General features: G+C 45.2%; 1 protein-coding gene across 1 annotated transcript in view; it reads right to left on the reverse strand.

The window, feature by feature from the left end:
* COMMD7 (COMM domain containing 7) overlaps positions 1–25,752 on the reverse strand; it is a 79,615-nt gene that overhangs the window by 46,431 nt on the left and 7,432 nt on the right. The window contains exons 2-3 of the mRNA XM_069243396.1: positions 11,560–11,613; positions 11,371–11,473 (exon numbers count right to left, since the gene is read on the reverse strand). Of these exons, the coding sequence (XP_069099497.1) occupies positions 11,371–11,473; positions 11,560–11,613 (157 nt within the window). The remainder of the gene's footprint in view (positions 1–11,370; positions 11,474–11,559; positions 11,614–25,752) is intronic.

Consider the following 25,752-nt stretch of genomic DNA (forward strand, 5'->3'; position numbering starts at 1 on the left):
ATTGAATCATTGAATCATATCTCATGTGGAATCCAGGTGAAGGTCCGAACTTATCTCAAGAGTTCTTTTTGCATTCCTATTCTTCCAAGCAAACAGACCACTAATATATTTATCCGTCCGTCCGTCAACACGTGTTTCATCCGGGGAGTACCCCTGGATTTCCTCAGGACCCCCTTAAAAAGTATTTCAATTGTCTTTGGTGTTCACATGATAAGTTCACTAGTCCAATCCTTACAGGTTGTATTAGAGTTTATTTTCAATTTGTAATTTATCCCCTGAACGTTTATTTTGATGCCGAGCGAGTGCGCTCTCAATTGTCGAAAATACACCACGAGATATAATATATAGCTACTTATGAGGGTGGAAGCGCCTTGCACTCATTAATCACCTCCTCTTTTTCTTTGAACATCAGTGGCCAGTAGGAGACATGCACTGTTTAGAGGTTATGGGTTTTCCCAGGATGTGCAATCCTCTTTGATGGACCTCCCGTTTGATAGGTCCACACTGTTTGGAGAAAAATCTGACTGCACTTGAAAGGTTTAAAGACAGCAAGACCACTGCTAAGTCTTTAGGACTTCAATAGCTTCCATCGACGTATCGACCTTTCCATAGGTTTAGGGGGTTTAGCCGCAGCTCCTCCTTTCGTGGGAGGCAGCAGTTTCAGAGTCAACAACCTGCTAATCCCCTCTACAGGTCCTACCGAGGTCATGGAAGACTTGGCTCACGTGGTGCCACTCAGCAGCCTTTCTCCTCCTCGTCATTCGCCGCTGGAAACCAGTCGGGGAAGATGCCATAGTTCTCTCCCCTTCAAGCAGCATGTGTTACTCGTAGGGGGAAGGTTATTTCATTTTCTCTAAGAATGGGGGGTTGATAACATCAGACTTGTAGGTGCTGAGCATTGTAGGAAATGGTTATGCCCTTCCCTTTCAGGAGTTTCACCCTCCTGTCCCTCCCCAAAATTCTGTTAGCTCAGAAGAGCATCTATTGTTGCTTCAACAGGAGGTGCATTATCTACTGTTAAAGTACGCAGTGGAGTTGGTTCCGGAGCAGGAAAAGGGTCAGGGGTGTTATTCAAGGTATTTCCTAATTCCCAAGAAAGATGGGATTTTGAGGCCAATTCTGGACCTGAGGATTTTGAATTAGTTCCTCAAACAGGTAAAATTCAAAATGCTGACCCTGGCACAGGTGCTTCTTGTGCTGGACAAAAAAAAGACTGGATGGTTTCTATCGACTTGCAGGATGCGTATTTTCACATCCCCATTCTGAAGTCGCACAGAAGTATCTCTGCTTCATGGTGGGGTTGCAGCACTACCAGTTTGTGCTCCTTCCTTTTGGTCTTACTTCCTCACTTTGAGTTTTCACAAAGGTGATGGCAGTAGTTGCAGCGCATCTCAGAAGAAAGGGAATATCGGTATTCCTTTACCTGGATGATTAGCTGATCAAAGCCAAGTCCCCAGAGTTAGTGCTGTACCGTTTGCAGGCGACATCCCAGTTGTTGTTCAACCGGGGATTTTTGTTGAACGTGCCCAAATCTGACATGGAGCCCTCTCAGTGCCTCCTGTTCATAGGGGCGGTACCCGACATATCATTGACTCATGCCAACCCTCCTCCTCAGAGGATTCGAGATATCAGGCTTTGATTCCAATGTTTCAAAATGAAGTGGTTGTACCAGTCATAAAGGTCCTACGCCTGTTCGCTTCCTGTATTCTGTTGGTCACTCATGCACATTGGCAAATGAAGGCTCTTCAGTGGTGCCTCAACAAGCAGTTGTTTCAACACAAAGGGGATCTCAAGGAATCAACAACAAGCTCCAGAGACGCTGCAGTGGATCTTCAATGGTGGAATGTGGATGGCAACCTGTCTCAAGGAAGGCCGTTTTGTCTTCCACCTCTAGTGACCACAGTAATAACGGATGCTTCTACACTAGGTTGGGGAGCGCAACTGAGGGATCTGGAGATCAAAGGTCTTTGGTCTCCAGTAGAACAGGTGTTTTACATCAATCTGTTGGAGTTACAGACGTTACATCTAGCTCTCAAGGTCTTCCTCCTGTCCCTTCACGGTCAGTCGGTACAAGTCTTGACAGACAACACTCCGAGATATGATACATCAACAAACAGGGAGCAGCAGGGCCGTACCTTCTCTGCAGAAAGGCTCTGCGACTCTGGCCCGGGGCTCAGGATCATCTGATTTGCATAGTAGCAAATCATTTGGCTGGAGTTTTCAACGTACATGAGGACCATCTCAGCCAGCACTTTTCAGCCAATCACGAGTGGCGTCTCCATCCGGAGGTAGTTCTTCACGTCTTTCAGTTGTAGGGAGCGCCTCAGATAGACCTGTTTGCCACTCACGAGAACACGCACTACCAGTCATTCTGCAGCCTACAGTATCTGATGCAGGGAGCATTGGGGACGAATTTCAGCTGAGCTGGAGCAACAGGCTGCTATATGCATTTCCTCCCATACCTTTGATTCCTCGGGTTCTAAAGAAGATTCGCCAAGACTGGGCACACGTCATACTAATAACCCTGGATTGGCCAAGAAGGCTGTGGTACAAGGACCTCCTTTACCTCTTGCTGTGCCCTCTGCTTCATCTCCCTCTCAGGGCAGACCACCTCTTGCAGTGGCAGGTTCTAATCCACACCTCCAGAGCCTTCACCTACGTGCCTGAAGATTGAATGGGGCAATCTGAGACCTTTTTCTCTTCCCCCTGAAGTGGTGGACGTATTGTATCGGCCAGGAGACACCCCACCAAGAATGTCTATGCTGGCAGATGGTCACAATGTGTTAATTGGTGTGAGGGGAGACACATTGATCCTTTAAAGGCCCATTCGTCATAAGTGTTACAATTTGCTCTGTCCTAGGCGCAACAAGGTTGTGCAGTTGCAACAGTGAAGGGTTACCTATCTGCACTGTCGCCTTTTGTTTACCTGATCAACCCTCTTTGTTTAAGTCTCCTATAGTATTAGGTTTTCTTAAGGGTTTATCTAATAGGGTTCCTCCTACTCCATTCATAATGCCTCAGTGGGATTTAAATTTAGTTTTTACACTTTTGATGGGTTCACCGTTTGAACTGTTGCATGGTTGCCCGTTGAGGCTCCTTGCATTTAAAACTATTTTTCTAATAGCTATCACATCAGCTAGGCATGTTAGTGAGCTACAAGCTCTTAGTTTTAAACACCCTTTTACTGCCTTTCATGCTATTAAGGTAGTTTTGAGGACCAAGGCGTTTTTCCTACCTAAGGTAGGGTCACCTTTCCATTTAGGGCAGTCTTATCACACTTCCGTCCTTTTACCCTCTTCCCCATTCATCAAAGGACGAAGGAGGAGGAAAGGCTGCATCGTCTGGATCCGAAGAGGGCCCTGAGTTTTTATGTGGGTGGAAAGGACGAAGTATTTCAGATCAGATGATCAGCTCTTCATTGGCTATGTGGGTAAGAGGAAGGGCACAGCCGTCCACAAGAGAACACTGTCAAGGTGGGTCATTCTTTCCATAAAAATGTTTTTCGTTGGCAAAGAAGGATCCTCCGGAGGTCATTAAAGCTCATTCAACAAGAGCTAAGTCTGCCACTTCTTGTGAAAAAGTGGGTGAAACAGATGTCAGTACACTGACGAGGACTTCTTATGGCTCCAATGGCGCCAGACGGAGTCGCATGCGGAGCTGTGCTAGTGTGATGTCCTCATCAACGTGGAGAGCTAGAGAGAAATTTCCATTGAATGCTGGCACATTGGGAGAATTCAAAAGGCGAGGAATCCACAGGTGGATACTGTATCCACCAGAAAAAGAATTACCGAACGTAAGTAAGTTGTTCGCTGGTTACATAGTTGAACATGGCTTCCACCACACTTTAAAAGACTGAGGAGGCTGAAGCTAAACCGAAAGACATTCACTTAAATCTATACACATTACTAAGGGTAACAAAGAAAGTCAAACAGTGAGAATCATGGGGCAATGAAATCTGGTGGTAGGCTGATGTCTAACGTAGGAAAAAACTTTAGCACCATTAAGTGAATGCAACATCTCCAAGATGTTCAGTAGAGGATGCCGGTCCACCCACATTCTGTCATTTTGATCTCTTCTCTGTATATACAACTTCAAAGACCCGTTAGCTATTCTAGCCAACACCACCGCAGAAACCCACTCCGAGCTCTCAATGGGCACAATAATGCTCTACTACCACAAGGTTTGTAAGTCTGACTACAATTCCTTCCTCTTGGAAATAGGTACTTGTGCCTTGTGAACCACAGGAAGAACACTGGACTTCAACATAATCTGATGGAAGAAACCCTTCAATTTGACAAGCTTCCCATTGCAAACTTCAGGAAATGTAAACCTCCCACGTACTTTTATCAACCTGACAAACCGTAATGCACTCCTTTTAAAACATGACCTGCTCAGAACTTCTGGGATGCAAAATTATTCCTAAATTCTTCTGCTCCAACTGCCCCAATAGACTTCAGCCATCATTTGCCACGTAAATTGTTCCTTTAGCCCTATTACCATTGGAGGCTGACTAGTGTCAAACCTCCCCCATCACTTCATTACGTTTGTCTCCACAAGCAATAGGTTGGACCACGGATGTGGAATTCCTATAGCCTGACGCCCAGGACATATTGTTTGGGGTCAAGGACAAGTTTTCATGTGTATTTTGTCCCTGGGTGAAGTAGGCCCAACCCCCTGCTGCACAAACACTTTGGTTGCCAGTTTACAGTATTATATTATGTACCAGAGAAGGGAATGGTCGGCTGTCGAGGTAATATTTCTCTCCATGTGCTATTGCTAAACAAACTTGTATTGAAAGTTCATTATTAGGGTGACAACTCTAAATACATGCTGTAAGCTCGGACTGCAGTACTAACAGTGATTACAGTAAAAAAAATGTGTACACATTTGTGAAGTTAAACAATATGGGGCTACAAGTAATGCTCCCAGAACACTCTCTAATTAGATGCAAATATTTTCAGAAGCTTGAAAGGAAGATTTACAATTCTTTGCTTTCAAAATAAAATGCTCACAAGAAAATGCACCTAGGAAAATAAACATTTTGCTAAATTACTGGTACCATTTCTTTGAAGCATCATTCAGTGAAATGTTTTGAAGCATGCTAGTCTTTCCAAAAAATATTCATAACGGAAAATCAGTGAAACAAGTTTCAACATGATTATGAGAAACATGAAAATAAGCAAGCACTGGCAAAGTCAATTGGTCCAACATTTGGTTTTGTCAATATGTGTCTTATCTGACATGGCTTTTGTAAAACGTTATTGTTGTGGGAGCTGCCAGACCCTGGCCATTGTAACAATCATTGGCAAAAAGCAAGAAGATTTTTGAGGCCTAAAAAAGCACACATTGCCTTGGTAGTTTGGGGCACCGAACAAAACTACTTTGTGTGCCAATATGCTCTCTGTGAAAGAGCAGATTACCATCACTCACAGTAAAGCCAGCCGATAGATCAAGAGAGAGAAAGATAAAAAAAAAATTAAATAAAAAAATCAAAGGGTTTATTTAAATCCAGACCGAATTAAGGGACCAACTGTTAGAGAAAGTTACAAAAGTGTACCCATGGCATATGTCTTTGCATTAGTGCAGATTTAGACATTTCATGAATTCTCATGAATTTACAGAAGCACAGCGGGAAATCTTACTCCTCAAAAATATTTGTGAACTGCATTTTAGCACGAGCAAATATGCATGTTCATGCGAAAATATGATTACAAGTTCACTTTCCCTCCAACCACATTTTTCCTCAGCCCTCGAAGTCGTTTTACTTCTGCCTGTGTCAAGAGTAAATTTCCAACATTTCCCAGTATGTGAAAAATTAGGGAAGAGCTTGTGCAAACCACATAAAGCATTCAAGTTAGTAGGTTTGCACAGACTCAAAAGGGCATTCCAACTCTGGAATCTTTGCTTACCACTGCCTCCAGTCCCAGTCTGTAGATCTGCAGAAAGGCAGCAAAATAAGGGAATTGCTTGATTTCAAGCCCTACTATAGAAGTAGCCCATCATAATTAGAGAGGTTTTTAATCAGAGCTCCTATTTAATGAGATTGCTGCCATAATCTGTTGCTGCTCTACATGGCACCAAAGGGACAAGTAGTTTTTTTTTTACAGGAACAGTAGATTTATGAAGGAACATGTCCTATGGACACGCTGATATTCTATTAAATTCTACACCCCTGTTGGACGTGACTCTTTCAAAGTGATGCTATGAAACTACTTCTACTCTTCTGGCCCAATGAGGGTAAAGAAAGAACCAGAATCAGCCATCATAGGAATGGTAACATCAGAAACTTCAATTTGACAATATGGTCTCTTAATGGGATGCAGACAGATTTGTAATACCTCATCGAAGAATTGTTTTCATTCATATACATCCACTCCTTTCAATCATCACCATCACACTATTGCCATTGGAGTCCAACAGTTCTTCAACATTTGAGTCACCTTCAACCAAAATAACATTCATAGGCTGGTCTTTGGCATTAGAAACTCTAGAGTTATATACTTTGGCAAAATGCCCTTTCCTCTTGCACTTTTCGCGCACATTGTCTACAGCATAACAATAACCTGAATTACCAAAGTGATTTCTGTTACTACATTTCTATAACACTCCGAATGTTTCTGTTTCACATCATGTTTCCTCCACTAGCAATTGTATTCTCTGACGTCAGTTGTTAACAGCATCACTTGAAACGTTTTACTATTGTTCTTCTCGACTACTTGGTCTTTTATCATTTCTTCTTCAAATGTTCTATAATCACATGACGCAGCTAGGATTCTTAAATCACTAACAAAACTTTCTATAGATTCACCAAGTAACTGATGTCTCATGTAAAACTTATGTCTCTTCATTATAACATTTCCCGTTCTCTTAAAACGCATACCCAACATCTTTAAAGCAGAAGCATACTGATCCACCGCATCCCCCTCCCCAATCGAAGAAGACAAATGGTTGACTACTTTCCGCACGATCAAAGAAGACAAATGTTTGAATATTTTTCAGCCTCTATGCCCAAAGAATGACTCGGGAGAGCACATTTCCTTCAAATTGGTCTCAAAACCTTCCTTTCGTTGTTCCCATTCAACAGGGGGATTTCTGGATGATAATTAAAAGGAAGGAGGCACCAGACTTTGCTGCATGCCAGGGGTGATTACATTGGCCAGAAGCACCCTTGAAAATTAAAAGAAGCAGATATGGGTGGCTGCAAAAGTTGGTACGACTATTAGTACCAGGTTTTCTGGTGTGTGAATCACCAGGAAGTGTTGGCCTGTGATCAGCACAGTTATTCAGAAATAAATATCTGAATTATTGGTGTGGCCCTTCTGCTGGGATAGTTTATGGAAGTACCACCACAAAGACACGAGGGAAATTAAACAATAGCAAAATACATCTCCCCTTTGGGACCTACTGGCTTTGCCAAAAGGTTCTAGCCATGCTGTACAGCACCCCAGTGGTGGGCAGCATGGCTTTTTAAAAAGAAAAAAAAGCCATAAGCGCCAAGCCTTGCACCAAAAATGTTTTTCTGTTAGCTATTCCGAGCCGGACTGGTAGAATGAAATAAAAGTAGTAGTGGTGCAGTGTAAGAAACAGGGGCGACTGGGAAACAAGGGAGAAGGAAAACATGAGAGGGATAAGCAAAATGAAGGGGAGGGAAGCAACTGGAGGGAATGTGCGAAGCAACAGGGAGGCCCTAGTGGAGGGAAACAACAAGGAGGGAAGGAATATGGAGGGCGTGGGAAGGAATATGGATGGGGGAGGGAAATTAAATGAAGAGGAGCAAACAAGCAGGAAAGCTTGCAACACATAAGGAGCGGATAAACACACATTTACATTTAAAGCAAAACGGGGTGGTATAAACACCTGAGGGTTGGGAAACAAACACACAAAGTGAGTGAGGAGGAGGGGGAGACATGAAGGAAACAGCAGGAAAATACATGCACTCTCGTAAAGTACTTAAAAAGAAAAAAAGGAGTGCCTGGAAACAGTGCTGTGGAAGGACACAAATGTGTTGATGCCCTGATAAGGCACAAACCAAGAGTAGGTGAAGCCCACACGTGCTACTGAATTAGAAACTAGCAAATGAGAGTGACAATGAAGCCAACCAAAGGTAAATAGTGTGCGGGATTTAAGCCAGTTTCAACAGACGGCACATGCCCTCGAAGCAGAGGAAACCTAAAAATAGACTGCAAATATAGATTGACAATATATCAACCATACATAAATGTCTTCTCATGCTACTAGTGAAAATAAGCCCCAAGGATGAATCATGACTGTCCTGCAAGTACCCTACAGGAAAGTGCCATTCCAGCAAACACTTCTTTCATGTCTTTGTAGGTTATCCTACAGATTAGACAGTAGATATTCTTCATCAAGACCCTGCCGAGCCCTTGCATTTATTCTTTTTACCACAAAGACACTACCTGTTCGTACTTCTCCTCCTATGCAAGTCTGGTCGCCCCCACATGCAGGCTACAGAAAAAGGTTTCTTCTCCCAAAATGTGCCTTCTTTCAAGAATTGCTGCTCTCATACACCTGGTATACTAAGACCACTCCCTGCTCTTAGCCTTTCAATTCATTTACTCATCTAGTCAGGTAAAAATCGGCACCCGTTACAAAAGGCCCAAACAGCAGCCAAGAGGCTACTTCTAGGCCTTACAAGCAGACATTCCATTTCTGCTGCCATTCAAAAATGCCACATTGCACATTTATCTAAAAGTTGCTTGACTGGTTACTGAAGACTAAATTCTGGGCCTTTCCACTCCTCCCGTAGGGAATTTGAAGAGCGTGGATCTCTGGTTTTCAGAGCCTGAACTGTTAGAGCTAACCAGAGTCTACTAATCAGACAAAGGTAATGAGGGTTTCATTATTAGGAAAAACAATAGCCTGATATTACATCAATGCCATAATGACCTTCTTCTTCTTCTAAGAGACAGCTTGTTAGAGCTTGTTTTATTATTCCAGTTAGCAACATGTTTCTTCCAAAAGGCTTCAAGGCCCTTTGCTAAAGGCAAACCGCAGACATTTAAGCAAAAGTGGTCGTAGGGTAGTCATGGGACCCTGGTGTCCAAGTAACCAATCACACCAAACAGGACCTATGCAGATGAAAAGCGTAAAACACCATTCAAATGTGGCCCAGGGATGAAAGTCGAAATGTTTTAGCAAATAACTCATATCAGTATAAGGTTGTATGACGTGCATGTAAGTTGGGTAGTCATCGGCATTCCGTCTGGTAAAGCCTCAAATATACCAAGCTGTATACAGCAGACACAAGGGATGTCCATCTACATCGACTTTTTCTCAGCCTCATTCATTATGTTTCACATGAACCACTACATTTCTCTCTGCCCCACTTTGTACTCTTCAGCCAGCCATAGCTCCTTTCCCTGCTTACCTCATTCTCTGTTTACCCAAACACATCTTTTTCAGTTCACTCCAATAAGGCTTTGGGCCTTCGTAAATGTGCAGATCTCTTACCCTTTCCCAGACTGCTCCCCTCCCCTATTCCGAAGAACCCTTTGATTCTGCTGCCTTCTTGCTCCAAGCTGTCACTGATGCAGTGGGCACAAGCATATGAGGCTGTCAAATGTAACACAGAGAAAAAGCGAGATACCTTATAACTTCCCTCTCTTACTGCAAAATGGTCAGCCAGCTACAACAGGCCCAACCTTTTCGCCGCCAGCTATTAGGACTGAAGTTGAAAGCATAATTTTGGAAAACAATGCAAGCCTGGCTTCATTTTTTTCTGACCTTATGTTTCCTACAGTGAATTCCCTATCCCGAGAATCCATTAGAGGTGCCCAGATGTTTGATTTTAATTTTCTGACCCTGTCTTCAGGTTTGTGTCGCTTGACCACAGTCACTCACCTTACACCTAGGACTATTTAAACCACCTCCGTAAACCTTGCAAGACTGTAGCTATCACTGCATGGACACACAGTCTAACCCTTACCCTAAACCCCATTTGCAAGTTGGGACTGATCAAACTTGTAGGTCCAGTGAATGCTATGTCCCCCATGAATGTCCTCACCAACCCTTAATAATGAATGATTTTGTGATACAGCCCACTAATGATTGGTTGCCACCGGAGGAGGTCTCTGTTGGGGCTAAACAGCTCCATATTTTTGCCCACTTTTTAAAACTTTGATCACTGAGAAATCCCAGTTAGAGACAGTTACCTCATTGCCAAGGCTTGACGTTTTTTTTTTTTCTTATTTCCACATAAAGTTTTTAAAGCACAAAAAACACAAAGCAAATTATTATTATACAATAGTCAAAGCAGCTACTTGCTCTTTACATTATCTGAATAATGTGTATGCATCCTTCCAAAAAAGTGGCCCTGCATACAAGGCAAAATGGTTCTACAATGTTAATTCTTTTGATTAGTTTATCAGTCAATACCACAATGCCCTGTAACTCACCCAAACCACCCCATTTCTTCCCACCTCAATCTAGCCCTTATCTAGCTACAAGGTAAGCATATATAGAACTCTTGATTATACAAATGCAAATCGCCTGTACTATTATCCACATACTTCAATTTGAATTTGCCAATATATAAAATTTGAGGTAGTTGAGCAGGGGGGTGCGGAGTTGCCTCAAAAGGGCCTGAATTACGCCAGGTATTCAACATTTCCATACAAGATACAGCCTCCATGGTCATTTCGCATCTCTGTGAAAGAGGTCTAAACTGCTGGTTTATACTGTGAATCAAAGAACAGCTGCACAACTTATTCTAAACACCAGTACGTCGCCTCTTTACTATAAGCAGAGATACTGGAATTATGTGATTTTGTGGCCGCTGCGTCCTCCCGAGAAGTATGGATTTACTGCATATGCCACATAATGCATCACCTTCTTCATAAACTCCATATTCTAATAAAAACCTGCTTCTAGGTCCAACGGATCAAAAGTTACTGAAAATGTGGCAACACATGTTGCTGCATAGTGGCAGGCCAAAGGTTAACTGGTTATGTTTCTTTTGCTTATTTGTGTTTTCAGGTGTCAAACTGGTTCTAAAGAGGTGAAACCTTTGCCCAGATAGTGATAACGTGTAAAAAAAAATGACAAAGTAATGAGTCAATACTATAACAAAATGTGCTGCATAATTTGCCTTCTGTTGCCACATAATTTAGACCCTGAAGTATAACTTGGTCATCCGCTGTTGCATAATTCCATTAGCCGGGGTATGGCGTTTTCTAAAGGTGGCTTAATCTTTATAGCTGATGTGAGACTCTTGCATTATTCGCATGGACCCGGCCGCAAAGAAAGAATGGTCGGTGTGTGCGAGGGATGCCTACTTCCTAGAACACTGGGGGGGGCACTACTGTGCAACCGGCCGCGTGCGCTCAGCCGCCATCCCTAGCAGACACTCACCGTTGGGCACCAACAGGACACTTTTCACAATGTTCTTCAAAGGACCCAAGCTGATTCCATTAGCTGTGGCGAATTCGGCAAGCTGAGCCAGAAGCCGTTCCCCCTGCAGAGCAGAACACAAAGAGCGTCCTAAGAAGAGCACTAAAAGCCTCAATTTCAGACCTCCATCTGTTATTTCATGTTATTTACCTCTTTCGGCTCTGTCAGAAACTGGAAGATTACTTCTGTCAGCGCAGAGAACTGCTGCAGAGAAAAAAAAAGACAGTTCAGCAAACTGCTCTTCTCGATTCTATTTAATATTTCTCGTGATTTTTATTCTTTTAAGAAATATTATTTAGAACAGTCGTATTCATTCTCTATATTTTGCCATTTCATTCACATTTTGTTTGTTTCTTTTACATTGATAATGCCTGAATTAATATTATTCTGGTAACATTTCCCTAAATATTAGTCTTATCTACACTATTTTTCTGTTTCAATAATATTTAATTGTGTATCATGTACACAGATCAGGGAACTCTGTACCACAGAACAGACTAATATAAACTCCGACCTATTAACGAGTCTGTGAGGGGGCGGGGAATCATATCAAGTGCGATAAAAGTATAGAGGAGACCCACAGCAAACTTCAAATGATAAAAAGGTTGTCTTGGCTGGTCATTGAAATATGGCTACCAGGACAGTGTCGTTTATGTACGTGTCTATGTTCTATGACTGTTTGAAATGTACCACTAGGTTTCTGGCTGAAAACGTGTTTGTCATGATGCCTGGGAGGAACTATACAGGAGAGAGGCAGGTGCCAATTTGGCAGAAAAGTAATTATTTATTTTTTGTTTGGCCAGCATTCTTTACCAAAAAGTAGATTTGGATTGCAGGCCTACTTAAAGGGCCAGATGTATCATTTTGTCCAATAGAGATTACCTAATTGCAATTTTATGCAAATCACAATTAAGTAATCGCTATTGGAATGTATGAAACTCCAGGAGTTTCATACTGCGAGTCGCAAGGGCTCGCAAATGGACCTACCTCATCAATATTCATGAGGTAGGTCGTAATTTGCGAGCCATTGCGCATGGCTACCATCACAGGGATGGTGGCCTGCCGGACTCAGCAGACCGCCATGTCTGTGATTGCTTTTCAATATAGGATTTTTTTTTTTTTTAACGCATCCCGTTTTCCTTAAAGGAAAATGGGATGTGTTTAAAAATGAAAAGTTTTCTTTTCATTTTTTAAGAGTAGCCAGTGGTCCGTGGGACCGCTTCCTGCTCTTAAAAAAACGTTTTCGCATGCATTCACAAAGGGGAAGGGGTCCATGGGGACCCCTTCCCCTTTGCGAATGGGTTACTGTAGGAAGTTGGCACTGTATGCACTATTTCAAAGTAAGAAATAGCATGCACAGAGTCCTAGTGTTCCCCTTAGAGGAAAGATAGTGGCAAAAAGAGAATTCTAAGGCTCTATTTTGTGGTAGTGTGGTCGAGCAGTAGGCTTATCATAGGGTAGTGTTAAGCATTTGTTGTACACACACAGGCAATAAATGAGGAACACACACGCAAAGACAATTCCAGGACAATAGGTTTTTGTATAGAAAAATCTCTTTTCTTAGTTTATTTCAAGAACCACAGGTTCAAGATTTACAAGTAATACTTCAAATGAAAGGTATTTCACTTAGGTAACTTAGGAACTTTGAATCAGCAAAATAGCATGTACAGTTTTCACAAAAATGGCAATAAGCTATTTTAAAACTAGACAGTGCAAATTTCAACAGTTCCTGGGGGAGGTAAGTGTTTGTTAGTTTTGCAGGTAAGTAAACCACCTACAGGGTTCGAAGTTGGGTCCAAGGTAGCCCACTGTTGGGGGTTCAGGGCAACCCCAAAGTTACCACACCAGCAGCTCAGGGCCGGTCAGATGCAGAGGTCAAAGTGGTGCCCAAAACGCATAGGCTTCAATGGAGAAGGGGTGCCCCGGTTCCAGTCTGCCAGCAGGTAGGTACCCGCGTCTTCGGAGGGCAGACCAGGGGGGTTTTGTAGGGCACCAGGGGGGACACAAGTCAACACAAAAAGTACACCCTCAGCGGCACTGGGGCGGCCGGGTGCAGTGTGCAAACAGGCGTCAGGTTTGCAATAGGATTCAATGGGAGACCCAGGGGTCTCTTCAGCGAAGCAGGCAGGCAAGGGGGGGGGGGCTCCTCGGGGAAGCCACCACCTGGGCAAGGGAGAGGGCCACCTGGGGGGGTCGCTTCTGCACTGTAGGTCGGATCCTTCAGGTCCTGGGGGCTGCGGCTGCAGAGTCTTTACCAGGCGTCGGGTTCTTTGAGGCAGGCAGTCGCGGTCAGGGGGAGCCTCTGGATTCCCTCTGCAGGTGTCGCTGTGGGGGCTCAGGGGGGGTCAACTCTGGCTACTCATGGGCTCGCAGTCGCCGGGGAGTCCTCCCTGTAGTGTTGTTTCTCCACAGGTTGAGCCGGGGGCGTCGGGTGCAGAGTGCAAAGTCTCACGCTTCCGGCGGGAAACGTGTGTTCTTTAAAAGTTGCTTCTTTGTTGCAAAGATGTTTCTTCTTTGGAGCAGAGCCGCTGTCTTCACGAGTTCTTGGTCCTTTTAGATGCAGGGTAGTCCTCTGAGGCTTCAGAGGTCGCTGGACCCTGTAGAACACGTCGCTGTTGCAGTTATTCTTGAAGTGGGGAGACAGGCCGGTAGAGCTGTGGCCAAAGCAGTTGGTGTCTCTGTCTTCTCTGCAGGGCTTTCAGGTCAGTAGTCCTTCTTCGTCTTAGGTTGCAGGAATCTAGTTTCCTAGGTTCTGGGGAGCCCCTAAATACTGAATTTAGGGGTGTGTTTAGGTCTGGGAGGGTCCTTGAGGGTGGCTACACCCTCTTTGTGCCTGCTCCCTGAGGGGAGGGGGGCACATCCGTATTCCTATTGGGGGAATCCTCCAAAATCAAGATGGAGGATTTCTAAAGGCAGGGGTCACCTCAGCTCAGGACACCTTAGGGGCTGTCCTGACTGGTGGGTGACTCCTCCTTGTTTTTCTCATTATCTCGCCTGGACTTGCCGCCAAAAGTGGGGGCTGTGTCCAGGGGGCGGGCATCTCCACTAGCTGGAGTGCCCTGGGGCATTGTAACACGAAGCCTGAGCCTTTGAGGCTCACTACTAGGTGTTATAGTTCCTGCAGGGAGGAGGTGTGAAGCACCTCCACCCAGAGCAGGCTTTTGTTTCTGTCCTCAGAGAGCACAAAGGCCCTCACCACATGGGGTCAGAAACTCGTCTCTCAGCAGCAGGCTGGCACAGACCAGTCAGTCCTGCACTGAACAATTGGGTAAAATACAGGGGGCATCTCTAAGATGCCCTCTGTGTGCATTTTTTAATAAATCCAACACTGGCATCAGTGTGGGTTTATTATTCTGAGAAGTTTGATACCAAACTTCCCAGTATTCAGTGTAGCCATTATGGCGCTGTGGAGTTAGTTTTTGACAGACTCCCAGACCATATACTCTTATGGCTACCCTGCACTTACAATGTCTAAGGTTTTGCTTAGACACTGTAGGGGCATAGTGCTCATGCACCTATGCCCTCACCTGTGGTATAGTGCACCCTGCCTTAGGGCTGTAAGGCCTGTTAGAGGGGTAACTTACCTATGCCATAGGCAGTGTGAGGTTGGCATGGCACCCTGAGGGGAGTGCCATGTCGACTTAGTCATTTTCTCCCCACCAGCACACACAAGCTGGCAAGCAGTGTGGTCTGTGCTGAGTGAGGGGTCCCTAGGGAGGCATAAGACATACTGCAGCCCTTAGAGACCTTCCCTGGCATCAGGGCCCTTGGTACCAGTTACAAGGGACTTACCTGGGTGCCAGGGTTGTGCCAATTGTGGAGACAATGGTACATTTTAGGTGAAAGAACACTGGTGCTAGGGCCTGGTTAGCAGGGTCCCAACACACTTCTCAGTCAAGTCAGCCCAGTATCAGGCAAAAAAGTGGGGGGTAATTGCAACAGTGAGCCATTTCCTTACAGTTACCACCTACTTGAAATAGGTGGTAACTGCGATTGTTTAAGCGACCACATTCTGATGGATACAACTACCTGTGGATTCCTCACCTTATGAATTTGATCCCTGCGCCAGCATCCGACGGAAAGTCTTCTTCCTAGCGGTCTACGTCGACGAGGACATCATAATGGCACGGCTCCACATGACTCCGTCTGACGTCAGCGTGCCAATAAGAGGTCCCCGTCGGCGTACTAATGTCAGTTTTTCCTTTTTCCGTGCATTCGACTTCAACGGTTTTCTTCCTGGCCCATTGGTTACTGTAGCAATCTTGTGAAGTTACAATGTCGCCTCCGAAGAAGTCCGGTTTTAAGCCGTGTAGGGAATGCGGGGGTCGGATGTCAGTGACCGACCCCCATTCGGATTGTATTTGGTGTTTGAGCTCTGAGCATGATGTGGAAGGCTGTTCTTCGTGCCAGAGCATGAATCCGAAAACTCTGAGGGAACGAGATACGAAGCTCTTCTTGGCCAAGGCAAAGAAGAAGGAACACAAGAAGGTTTCTTTCCATGCTTCTCCCAAAAAACATAAGAAGCGGCGTCATCATGACTCTCGGAGCCGATCGAGGAGTCGGTCGAGGTCTCGTTCGTCACGGCGCCAGAAGACGTGGGAGATGAGTCCTACGGTCACGCCTCAGCCGGATTGTCCGAGGTTGTCACCGGCGCCCTCAGTCTATGAGGTCACTCAAGATAGTCCTCGTTTCTCACCAGCGCCGAGGGATCCTGATGTTCCCCAGACGTCTACACAGCAGTACCCAGCGTTCCCGACTCCAGGGACGGATCCGGCCGCATTTTTTAATGCGATGTATGCAGTGTTTCAAGCCATGGCCCCTGCTGGTGCACCGGCGGGTCCCACGGGGCCATTGGCATTCAATTTGGGCTCGCCGGCGTCGTACAGGGCTGCTCCTTTCATGCCCTTCTGCCCTTCAGAGCCTGGTGGTCCGGCGCCGGGGGTTTCCCCTGGCAGGAGTCCTTCGCCTGGGTCTGTGGATCCGTCGGCTTCTTGTCCGACTCCTTCTCCGCACCATCCGGCGTCTTTGGTGGCCTCATCCAGACCGGCTCCATCTCCTTCTGCACATTCGGCGTCGAGGAGGTCATCGGCTGACGTCGGCGCCGCGGTTGAATCCGGGAGCCTTCCGGAACCAACTCAACGTCTGAGATCATCGGCGTCGATGGAGTCCTTGTCGACGCCGGCTCTGGAAACGCATTTAAGGTCACGAAGGAAGGTGTTGAGGCTTCTGGAGGAAGAGGAATACAGAAGGCTTGAGGAAGGTGAGATAGAGCCTTCTGATGATTTTCAAGGACTTGCCACTGCAAGTAGCTTGGATACTTCTCCGGAGTGGGACATTGCTTCTCCGGGGGAGTTTACTGAGGAGGCCTCCTCTTTCCATGCTGTGGTGAGGAAGGTGGCTGACTATCCAGATTTGCCTTTGTCCTCGGCAGAAGTCAAGACTAACTTGCTCACGGAGGTTCTTCATCCTTCTTCCTCCAGTGCTGACCCCTTGTTGCCTTTTAATGAGGCGTTGACTGAGCCTATTATGGACCTGTGGAGAAAGCCGGTGACATCTCCTGCGGTAGTGGGAGAAGGCATAGGAGTGCACCAGGAGATCCATCATTCCTATCTCGTCACCCGACTCCGGAGAGTTTGGTGGTTCAGGCATCATGTTCTGCGAAATCTGCCCCTGGTACATTCCCTGGTGTTCCAACAGACAGAGAATCCAAGAGGATGGAGCAATCCTCGAAGAAAATTTTCTCTTCTTGTAGCATGGCCCTGAAAGCTACCAATTCCACTTGTGTGCTAGGCAGATACATTCATGCCCTGATGGACTCTGCGAAGGAGATGGCAAAAGATCTGCCACAGGAAGTGCGAAAATCTTTTGGGGCCCTTTTCTTGGACGCGCAAGCGGCTGCACAGCAGATTATTCAATCTGGCCTGGATACTACGGATTCTATAGCCAGGGCCATGGGAACATCGGTGGCTACGAGAAGGCATGCCTGGCTAATATCTTCGGGTTTCTCGACGGATGTACAGTCCACGTTAATGGACCTTCCATTTGATGGGGAAAAGCTGTTTGGGGACAAGGCAGATTCTGCCCTTGAACGGTTTAAGGACTGTGGGGCTACGGCTAAGTCCCTGGGTTTGCAGACCCCTTCTGCTACTATGTACAGGCCTTTTCGTAGGTTTGGAGGGTTTGCTAGAGGCTCTGCCTTTCGTAGGTCTCAATCGTATGCCCAACAATCTGCCAACCCGCCCTATCTTGCCTTCAGGGGGCGAGGTAGGGGCAGGGCTAGAGGTCCAGCCCAGCAGCTCTCTTCTTCTTCATCCTCCTCGGGTGGACAGCAGCAGAAGCAGCCGTAGTTTTCCCCACTTTATAAGTCACACCTCTCCTGTAGGAGGAAGATTGAGTCTTTTTCTGCAGCAATGGAGGTCAATTACAACAGACTTGTGGGTGCTAGGAATTGTGGAAAAGGGCTATGCTCTCCCCTTTCAGGAGTTTCCTCCTCCCTTCCCTCCCCGTCCCTCCTTTTGTTCAGAAGAACATCTTCTGTTGTTGCAACAGGAGGTTGTAGTCATGTTGGCAAAGGGCGCTATAGAGTTGGTACCGTTGCAGGAAAGGGGTCAGGGGTGTTATTCAGGGTATTTCCTGATTCCCAAGGTGGACGGTCGTCTAAGGCCGATCCTAGACTTGAGGGTTTTGAATTTGTTCCTCAAGCAGGCATGCTGACCCTAGCGCAGGTGCTATTGGCGTTGAACGAAGGAGACTGGATGGTGTCTGTCGATTTGCAGGACGCGTACTTTCATGTTCCCATAGTCAAGTCGCACAGGAAGTATCTCCGTTTTGTGGTCGGATCGCAGCATTACCAGTTCGCGGTCCTCCCGTTTGGTCTTACTTCAGCACCCCGGGTCTTCACAAAGGTGATGGCAGTTGTTGCAGCACATCTCAGAAAGAGGGAGGTAGCGGTTTTTCCCTACCTGGACGACTGGTTGATCAAAGCCAAGTCTCCAGAGATTGTGTTGTCTCATCTGCGAATGACAACGCAGTTGTTGTTCGATCTGGGTTTTTCAGTGAACGTACCCAAATCTCACCTGGAGCCCTCTCAACGCCTCCTGTTCATAGGGGCAGTATTGGACACGACGAGGTTTCGGGCCTACCCCCGCCTCAGCGGGTGCGGGACATTCAGGCACTGATTCCTTTGTTTCAAAGAGGAGCGGCAGTTCCAGTCCTCAAAGTCTTACGCCTGCTAGGTCTGTTTGCTTCTTGCATTCTGTTGGTCACTCATGCTCGCTGGCATATGAGGGCTCTTCAGTGGTGTCTCCGCAGACAGTGGTTCCAGCACAAAGGGGATCTCAGGGATTCAATAAAGATCTCCAGGGACGCTGTAGCGGATCTTCATTGGTGGTCAGTGGACGGCAACCTTTCCCAAGGGAAACCGTTTTCACTACCACCTCCGGTGGCCACAGTGATATCGGATGGTTCCACTCTAGGGTGGGGAGCTCATCTGGGGGACCTGGAGATGAAGGTTCGTTGGTCTTCAGTGGAACAGATGTTGCATATCAATCTGTTGGAATTGCGGGCTGTACGTTTGGCGCTCAAGGCCTTCCTCCCTTCCCTTCGCGGTCAGTCAGTTCAGATCCTGACGGACAACACTACCGCGATGTGGTATATAAACAAGCAAGGAGGAATGGGGTCGTATCTTCTTTGACGAGAAGCCCTACGACTCTGGTCCTGGGCTCAGGACCATCAGATTTGCTTGATAGCAAATCATTTGGCTGGAGTGTTGAATGTACGTGCGGACGTTCTCAGTCGTCACTTCTCATTAGATCACGAGTGGCGTCTCCATCCGGATGTAGTTCTCCACATCTTCGAGATGTGGGGTACTCCTCAGGTGGATTTATTTGCCACTCGGGAGAATGCACATTGCCCGTTATTCGGCAGCCTCCAGTATCCGATGCAAGGGGCGTTGGGGGATGCGTTTCAGATGTCCTGGAACGGACAGTTGCTTTACGCGTTTCCCCCCATACCCTTGATTCCTCGGGTTTTGAGGAAGGTTAGTCAAGACCGGGCCCAAATCATATGGGTGGCACCGGACTGGCCGAGAAGGGTATGGTATACAGACCTACTTCAACTCTCTCAGTGCCCTCCGCTCCGTCTCCCGCTCAGGGCAGATCTCTCTCAATCGCAGGGGCAGGTTCTACATCCCCACCTCCAGAGCCTGCACCTTCATGCCTGGAGACTGAACAGGGCAACCCGAGTTCTTTTTCTCTCCCACTGGATGTAGTGGATGTTATACTATCGTCCAGGCGACACTCCACTAAGTCTATTTATGCCGGAAGGTGGGCAAAATTTGTGTTGTGGTGTGGAGAGAACCAAAAAGATCCTTTAAAGGCCCATCTTTCAGATGTACTTTTGTTTGTTCTCAGTTTGGCGAAGAAAGGCTGTGCTATAGCTACAGTTAAGGGTTATTTGACAGCTCTGTCGGCGTTTCTTTGCCTTCCGGATCAGCCATCTTTATTCAAGTCTCCCATTGTACATAGGTTCCTTACGGGTTTGGTGAATAGATTTCCTCCTACTCCTTTTCACATGCCTCAGTGGGACTTAAATCTTGTTTTAACATTTTTAATGGGTTTGCCTTTCGAGCCCATGCATTCTTGTTCATTGAGATATTTATCCTTCAAGACTGTTTTCTTGATCGCAATTACTTCTGCTAGAAGGATTGGTGAGCTTCAGGCGCTCTCCGTTAAGCCTCCTTTCACTGTGTTTTTCCCTGATAAAGTGGTTCTAAAAACCAGGGCTGCTTTTCTGCCAGAAAGTTGTCACCTCTTTTCATTTAGGGCAGAATATCACTCTTCCTGCTTTTTACCCTCCTCCCCACCCGTCTAAAGAAGAAGAGAGACTCCATAGGTTGGATCCTAGGAGGGCCCTGAGTTTTTATCTCAAAAGAACTAAAGACTTTCGTTTGGATGAGCAACTATTTGTTGGGTATGCTGGTCAACAGAAAGGCAGAGCTGTACAGAAAAGGACACTCTCCAGGTGGGTCATCTTGTGTATCAAGATCTGTTACTCTTTGGCAAAAAAGGCCCCTCCTGAAGGTATCAGGGCCCACTCTACTAGAGCTAAATCTGCATCCTCGGCTCTGGCGAGGGGAGTTCCATTGGTAGACATATGTAAAGCGGCAACTTGGGTGTCCCTCCATACTTTCGTGAAACATTACTGTTTAGACTCCGAGATGAGGAGGGACGGTCACTTTGCTCGCTCGGTATTGCAAGATTTCTTAGTGTAATCAGGTGGGCACCCACCACCGAGTGCGGTACTGCTTGGGACTCTATTCATAAGGTGAGGTATCCACATGTAGTTGTATCCATCAGAAGAACAAGTTACTTACCTTTGGTAACGCTTTTTCTGGTGGATACACTGACTACCTGTGGATTCCTCACGGTCCCTCCCGTCTCCCCGTTGCCTACCTGGTTACACTCTTATCTTGCAGTATTTAGCTTTATATTTATATAAATGAAAGCGTATATATATATATGTATATAGTGATATTTCTCTATTTATTTTGTATATTTATGTATCCCAGCTTTCAATAAGAATGGATTATTTAAAGGATCAAGGTTTTTGTGTGTGTATATCTTTCTATATTATTTATAAATTTTCATGGTCGGTTTACTCCTATTTGCTTTAAAGGCACGAAAAAAGTGAGGTGAAACCGACGTTCGTACGCCGACGGGGACCTCTTATTGGCACGCTGACGTCAGATGGAGTGACGTGGAGCCGTGCCATTATGACGTCCTCGTCGACGTAGACAGCTAGGAAGAAGACTTTCCGTCGGATGCTGGCGCAGGGATCAAATTCATAAGGTGAGGAATCCACAGGTAGTCAGTGTATCCACCAGAAAAAGCGTTACCAAAGGTAAGTAATTTGTTCTTCATGGTCACAAAACAATTATACATACCTCTGCAATTCGGTATTAAGAAGGGACGCCCATGATACTCCCCTTCTTAATACCGAATCGGTATGTAGTCGCAAACAAGTTACCGAATCGCAAATTGGACTTGTTACATATCAAAACGCATTTTTGCGTTCGCAAACAGCCCGTTGGGCCGTTTGCAATTGCAAAAATGTTTGATACATCCAGCCCCAATTTCTCTGCTGACTGCAGCGCCATGGACTCTACATCATTTATAGCCCCTCTATCATTCCTTACACAATTTCAGTTCTGTTACCTCCAGAAGGTAATGCATTGCACTTACCACCATTTTGGGGAAGTACAAGTAGCCTTATTCAGGAGCATGGCCAGCATTTTGTCAGAGGCAATATCACTCTTCTGATGCCCTCTTTCCCAGTACGTCCTTCTCTGTTAAATGTACTTAAAACCTCCAATCCTACACTAACAGGTTTTGTTAAAGCTGACAAGTCACGCTTACATGAGATCTATCGACTTTGTCAATGTTATTAGCCATGTGGTGCAACTTTTTGTACAAAAGGATTGTGATAATAAATGATATCATAATGCAATATGTATATATATATATATTAATTAGTGTGTGTATAATATATTATGATTGTGTGATAAATTTTTTATGGTATTTCAATGCACAGTATGGTATGGCCCGTTATTGTATATGGCATCGTGTAGTTTGCCATTGTATGGTATAGTAATCTTTTCATTAAGCTACAACAGGAAGCACAATAGCAGCGGCCCAAAAATCGCTTTAAATTATAATGTTATTTTCCCGTAATAATGTTCTATCCAACCTGTAATACTGCAAATATAAAGCACAGTTTTTTGCATACATTTTTTAAAATTAGGATGAGTGATAAATTCCACTCTGCCAGAGGAGTTGGCAGAATTGTGTCCACTCTGCATTATGCTTCTAACGCAGGGATCCGGCCAAATTTGGTGGTAGAGTCTTTTTCTTGCAAGTGACTCGCCAACACTAAGTAGGTGACTGCATTGGAGAAGTGGCGTCCCCAGCATGATTTTCAGGCACCGGGTGAGATGTTCTCACTGAACGGCTGCGGGCGGTCGTAACCATGCACGGTCAGAAAGCTGCAGCATGAGTAGAAAATCTACTTGAGTGGCAGGAAAATGAACTCGAGCAGCAGGGCCCTCTGGCACACAGCGTGGTGCCATTCACCCTAATTTTCAGTGCAGGACAAGCTCCCAGTGCTAAAAATCAACACATGCAGCGTGATGTGCCAATTTCTGATCATTCGCAGAACCTTGCAGGATTTCCTCTGCTGAAATTCTGCAAGTTCCGCCCACCCTTAATTTTAAGCATGCTTGGGACATCCTATAAATCATGAAACACATACCAAAGAAAAGTAAACATGATTAATTAATGGTGATAGCGCAAAGCCATTAATGGATTTTGAAATTATTTATAAACGTGACACTAACAATATATGGCCTGCTGGTGTTGTTATGTGGCACCAAAGATTAGGAAGGGAGAGGTTGAAAAATCAAATGAAACATGACAAAAACAAGTGGGGAAAGCAATTGCACAAGCAAAACCAGAAGCATGTTGAGGACATGGCTTTTCTCTATTTAAGGATGCCACAGTGTATCCATATCATGAAGCAGAATTAATGCCACACGGAAACACAATAGGTATCAGCATACACAGACATATCTTTCATACCTCTTAGCTCCATTCCGCGTTTAAATGCTCCTACATGACCGGTGCAACATGATGAGAACATCATACTGGCCATCACACATGACACCAACATGGTAAGTTTGGTTTTAATGGTACTGTAAGAACAGCACCCACGTCTGGGCATACTGTCATGCTTAAGGCATCACAGTGACGAATACAAACAAGCATTGGCAATGCCAATAAGTCTCACCTAAAAGAGATCTATTGCAAGGCAACTGTCCAACAGGGCTGAAAGTAAAGAAAATTAAGGCAGCATGATGCAGCCAACACTTGCCACGTCATAGCGTTTAAAAAATATATATATTTATTTGCAGCCGTGTTGCAGAGTAGTCAAGCTGCTATGCAACATGTTCAGGAAATATTGATAAAGCCAAAATATCTTGCATAGGCGAGACTTATATGCTTGGCCAACACTTAGGCAGACCAGCAGCTCCTGCACTCTGACAAAACATATTGCATCTAGGCTGCAAAATTCTGAGGTTTAATTAAATTGGACAGGACCTGACCAGTACAAAAGGAAAAATAAGCAAACTCCTCCGAGTAGGGCACTGCACGCGCCACAATTATTTTACTAGCTCCAGCATGTGGTGAACGCTTCTCGCTTCAGTGCTTCTACGCCTGGATCTCATACTCTGTACTACTAAGCCCACAATCTGTCACAATAACTTCTGCAAACTATGGAAAGCGAGGGTGGACAAACCGTGAGCTTTGGAATGAACGGACTGTGTGACACAATAAACAAGTTAAATATACATTCATAATATAACTGTCTGTCTAGTCTTAGCTCATAAAAATATCACCATGATGGATGAGGGGGGAGACGTTTATGCACAGGGTTTAGATGTACTCAAACACAAACGGATACAGATACAGAAATACTTACACGTATCAAAGTCTGGAAAACAAATACAACCCATGTTTTACTGCTGACGTGATTACGCATTAATAGCAACACATAAAAGGGCATGAATGAATCAATGGTTCCACCCATTAGAGAAGAAACATCCTTTGGTGAGCAGAGGAAAAGCCAGCACAGGGGAGCGCAGAAAAACAATCAAAGTGAACTATGTTAAAATAAAGACACAAGGACTATGGCTGTCTTATTACAAGTTGCTAAAGTAGCTCTGTAGGCTGAGCTCCCAAAGCACAGATTTCCATAAGCAAGAGGTTAGATGTTTCATCCAGACAAGGCCACCTCAACTTGTAATCCTTCCAAGGTTGAGAATACTGGGGCCATCGAGTTGACTAACAACACGTAATACTGAAGTTCAAGAGGCAACCTGCACTGTGTGAATAATCACTACTATTATAAACACTGTGCCACAAAGACAAATCCAAAGGAATAACCTGTGATTATTTCAAAGTGCATTTCACCCTTTAGTTCTTGAGTGAAGGTGCACACGTTCATGACTCGTGTGCTAAAAACACATTCAGAAAATAAGATATTAAGAATGAGTGTCTCAGATCTCATTTGGACTGGCTTTAGCAGAAGACAGTGCTTCTTAAGTCGACCCTTCAGCTTTGGGCACCTAGTGCACATGAATATAGGTATAGAGCACCTCAAAGCTGTTATGTTAAAAGCAGCCATTGCTTCATGCTAAAAATTAACAAGGCTGCGACGAGACACCAAGGTGGGTTTAGTAGAGAAGGTGACTGCTGGGTTACCCCGTACACAGGAAAGAGTCACAGTGGTGTGTAGCATAATAAAACAAGGGAAAAAACGTGCTATAGTGGGAAAGGCAGGCAGCGGGAGTGGAGAAGAAATAGTTATCAGATGGACACTGATTAAATTGAATCAACCTGTGATTGGTTTGTGCTCCACAGCAAGCATCGGAAACAGTGATTCAGCTGGACTGTCCAATTAGGGAAGCTGCAAGGAAGAGTGAAGCTGAAGCACCCAAATGGTAAGCAATGGGTGGGCTCTACACTCTTTTTGTAAACAATAGTCTCACTAGCGCATGCTGTCTCAGGCTCGACCCTAAAAAGAGATGGGTGGAATGTATCAATTAATCTCAGTCACTGGTAAGCATTCCACCCATCAACTGTTGATTTTCACTCTAGGATTGCTTTTGTTCTTGTTCAGAGGGGACCTAGTCTGGCAGTCCAGACTGGACTGTTCATAATGAAACAGCAAAGGGGTGATTTACATATGTCTGGTTCCTGCATGGTGTGGCATGGTAGGCAATAAAACGATGGAGGGGATGGGGTCCCAAATAATTATCAGTGGCTGAGATGAATTGCAGCATTCCACCTGTCGCTTTTTAGGGTCAAGCGCACAAGCACCACGAGCCCCTGTTGTAATCTCTCTATGGGCTTTTAATCACGCCCATCAGTTTCGTTGGTTCGTGGGCTTGGGTTTTTTAAAGTTAGCTTGATTTCACTTGTGAAAGGCATGCATACGTCATGCCTTTTCCGGTGTTTAGCCCTCCTCAACAGCACCAGTAAACTACCAAAAACATACAAGGCTCCATGTTTTCCGCATGGCTTCTGGACTACTTTTTATTTTTATTTCCTAAGCAGCCTGATGTCGCTGGGCATTAGTGGAGTGCTTTGAATGGCATCGACCCTGTTACATAGATAATTGCATAACTGCTGATACGTTTGACTGCAAGCGAACTTCTGCTTTAAATCAGCTCACTTATGTAAAACTGTATTACTTTACATTTTCAATTTATGTGGCAAGAATAGTCTG

The sequence above is a fragment of the Pleurodeles waltl genome, chromosome 7 (genome assembly GCF_031143425.1).
Source record: "Pleurodeles waltl isolate 20211129_DDA chromosome 7, aPleWal1.hap1.20221129, whole genome shotgun sequence".
Taxonomy (NCBI): domain Eukaryota; kingdom Metazoa; phylum Chordata; class Amphibia; order Caudata; family Salamandridae; genus Pleurodeles; species Pleurodeles waltl.